This window comes from Montipora foliosa, chromosome 8 (genome assembly GCF_036669935.1).
Source record: "Montipora foliosa isolate CH-2021 chromosome 8, ASM3666993v2, whole genome shotgun sequence".
Lineage (NCBI taxonomy): Eukaryota > Metazoa > Cnidaria > Anthozoa > Scleractinia > Acroporidae > Montipora > Montipora foliosa.
In genome coordinates, this window is record NC_090876.1 from 16,836,941 (window position 1) to 16,839,440 (window position 2,500).

Sequence of the window (2,500 nt, forward strand, 5' to 3'; positions counted from 1 at the left end):
GAAGTCCTGATTTTTTCAGGCTTCTCTACGCTATTGCAAGGATTGCGTTCATAACTGCGAAGATCATAGCTTCACTTGATTTCATATCCGCAGTTCATATATGATTCATTTCGTATACCATTTCATCAATTATTTCTAAATTGGACAAGTATGTAGTCCGGTTACCGGTTAATTATATAGCATCCAAAAACAGATGAACAAGGCAAATATTTCACACACAAATCAATCGCATACTTGCAGCATCATGTGTGAACCAGCATAAAATGCTGTGTGGATGTTTTCTCCAAGCAATAAATGAAGTATAGACCACAAATGAAGATATGTCACAACTTTAGTTTACACCTATATTTCGGTCGCACAAATCGGCCTTCTTCAAGAAGACCTTAAGAAGGGACGAAAAGAACTGAAATGCAAAAATGTCACCCTGAAGAAGAAGGCCCGGATTTGTGGGGTCGAAATGTATAAATATTACTGAGAAGAGTGCTCAGTAGTAAACAGCCATGTAACTGTGGACTGTATACGTGAATTGCATGGGGCTTTAATTTTAACTATGTCACGTCGCTCTGGCAGGACTACTATGATGGAATAAAGTAAGACATAAACTGACCATAAGAAGGGACCAAAAGAATTGAAATTTAAAAATTAACTTTTTTATTTTCCACTGAGACCCTTTATGCTTATTGTCCATTCCATTCACCTCGTAGGAACACGGAAAATACCCAAGGTCTGTATATATTCGTTTTTCGTATTTATGTTAGAGTAGGGCTTAATTGCTAGTGATGTTGATCTACAAGGGATGTTATCAAAGCATGTTCATGAGGGTCTCAATGCGGTGGTGGCTTCTACGGCTAATGAACAATTTTAGGCATTTTTACGCCTAACGGTTAAAAATTTGGCCCTTTTACGACTAACGCCTAATTTGTTCCCGTTCCGGTTAACTGAAATTTTAATAATTAATTACCATTGCCTTACATTATAGTATAACAATTGAACTGGAAATATAATAGTTAATTTCATTTCAAAGACACATCCGCTATTTCCGGCGTTGTGAAATGGCAGTAATTAGCCGAATTAATTAAACGATATGCAAATGGAGTTCTTTACGAGACTATTGAGACCTTTAACTTGCGCTAATATTTTATTTATGGTTAAGGGTTTTCAATTTGTTTCATGGTTAATGGTTAAATCTTAAGCTTTTTGAGGCCCAACGGTTAAATTTTTGGTCCTTTTTACGGCTAAAGTTTAAGCCCTATCTTGTTTCACGGTTAATAGTTAAATCTTAATCTTATGGAAGGCCCAACGGTTAAATGTTTGGTCCTTTTACGGCTAACGTTTAAACCCCATTGAGACCTCATTCATTTCACTTGTAAATAATCGTCTTTTTCATTTTTCTAATCTGAATAAAATAGCAATGGAAAGCAAATTTAGGCAATTGTGCGGACGACTACTGTAAGTCAACCATGTTAACATTATCTGTGTGGCCGGAGATGTAACTGAAAGTTCGAAATTAGAGACAATTTTTGACTATGTCTTAGAGAACTAAAAACCAAGGATTAATTGATACCAAAGGTACTGGTTATCACGATCAAAAATTACACGGAATTCTGCGTGCGGCATTGAGACTGACATCTGCAATAACAACCGAGGACTGCTGATATTGCGCGCAAAGGTTTCTCACGTAAGTGCTTGAAAATCATTTGAATTTATCTCAGTTCAGTTTATCAACTCATTTTCTTGTCATGCTGATTTGAAACCATTTAGGACACGACGATTGCCGAAACTATCAAGTTTTGAATGACAGGACCAGGGCTGCAAGCATCCCCAGAGGGAATGTCTTACGATGCGACAAACGGGACATTCCATATTCTAAATGGTACCGATTTACTGGGTCGTCAGGCAATCAGATGCCAACCAAAGTTGTTCCCACTAACCGCTGCGGTACGCATGCCCCTGGCTGGTTAAGTTCGCCCCACCCTACTAGAATCGGACAGGTCGTCAATGGCAAAGTTTGCTTTCATTGGAAGGGAAATAGTTGTCGGTGGTCAAATAATATCCAGATAAAGATGTGCAATGGTTATTATATATACAAACTGGGAAGAACCCCCTGTTGCTACCTTCGTTATTGCGGCGATGCAGGTTTCAGTAAGTCTTCATTAATTCATGTCTGCCTCCTTAATTAATGTGATGTTCGTAAATGATATGTAAAAAGGTTCCAGTGATCATACGAAGAGTTGAGCTTATGACTGCCCGTTTGTTATGTCGTATGCTCTACGTACATTTATCATGACTCAAGTGTTGTTTTTTTGTTGTTGAGAATTTTGACCCTTCTGCAAAATCTGAAAAAATCTGTCTTTGGAATGTCAATTCACAAACGTCAAACTTGCAATCAGTTGTCATCAAATTTGATTTAATTGTCAGCTTTCAGGGTTACGTCAAATTGAACTCTATACATTTCTTTTAAGAATGTATGTAAATATCTGCTTAAATTTGATCTAGCCTC

At 37.4% G+C, this 2,500-nt stretch overlaps 1 protein-coding gene across 1 annotated transcript in view; it reads left to right on the forward strand.

Moving 5' to 3' along the window:
* Positions 1-2,500, forward strand: part of LOC138012576 (fibropellin-1-like) — a 49,781-nt gene that overhangs the window by 4,400 nt on the left and 42,881 nt on the right. Inside the window, exons 3-5 of the mRNA XM_068859384.1 lie at positions 705-724; positions 1,762-2,142; positions 2,497-2,500. The exon at positions 2,497-2,500 is cut by the window's right edge and continues 380 nt beyond it. Coding sequence (XP_068715485.1) covers positions 705-724; positions 1,762-2,142; positions 2,497-2,500 — 405 coding nt within the window. The remainder of the gene's footprint in view (positions 1-704; positions 725-1,761; positions 2,143-2,496) is intronic.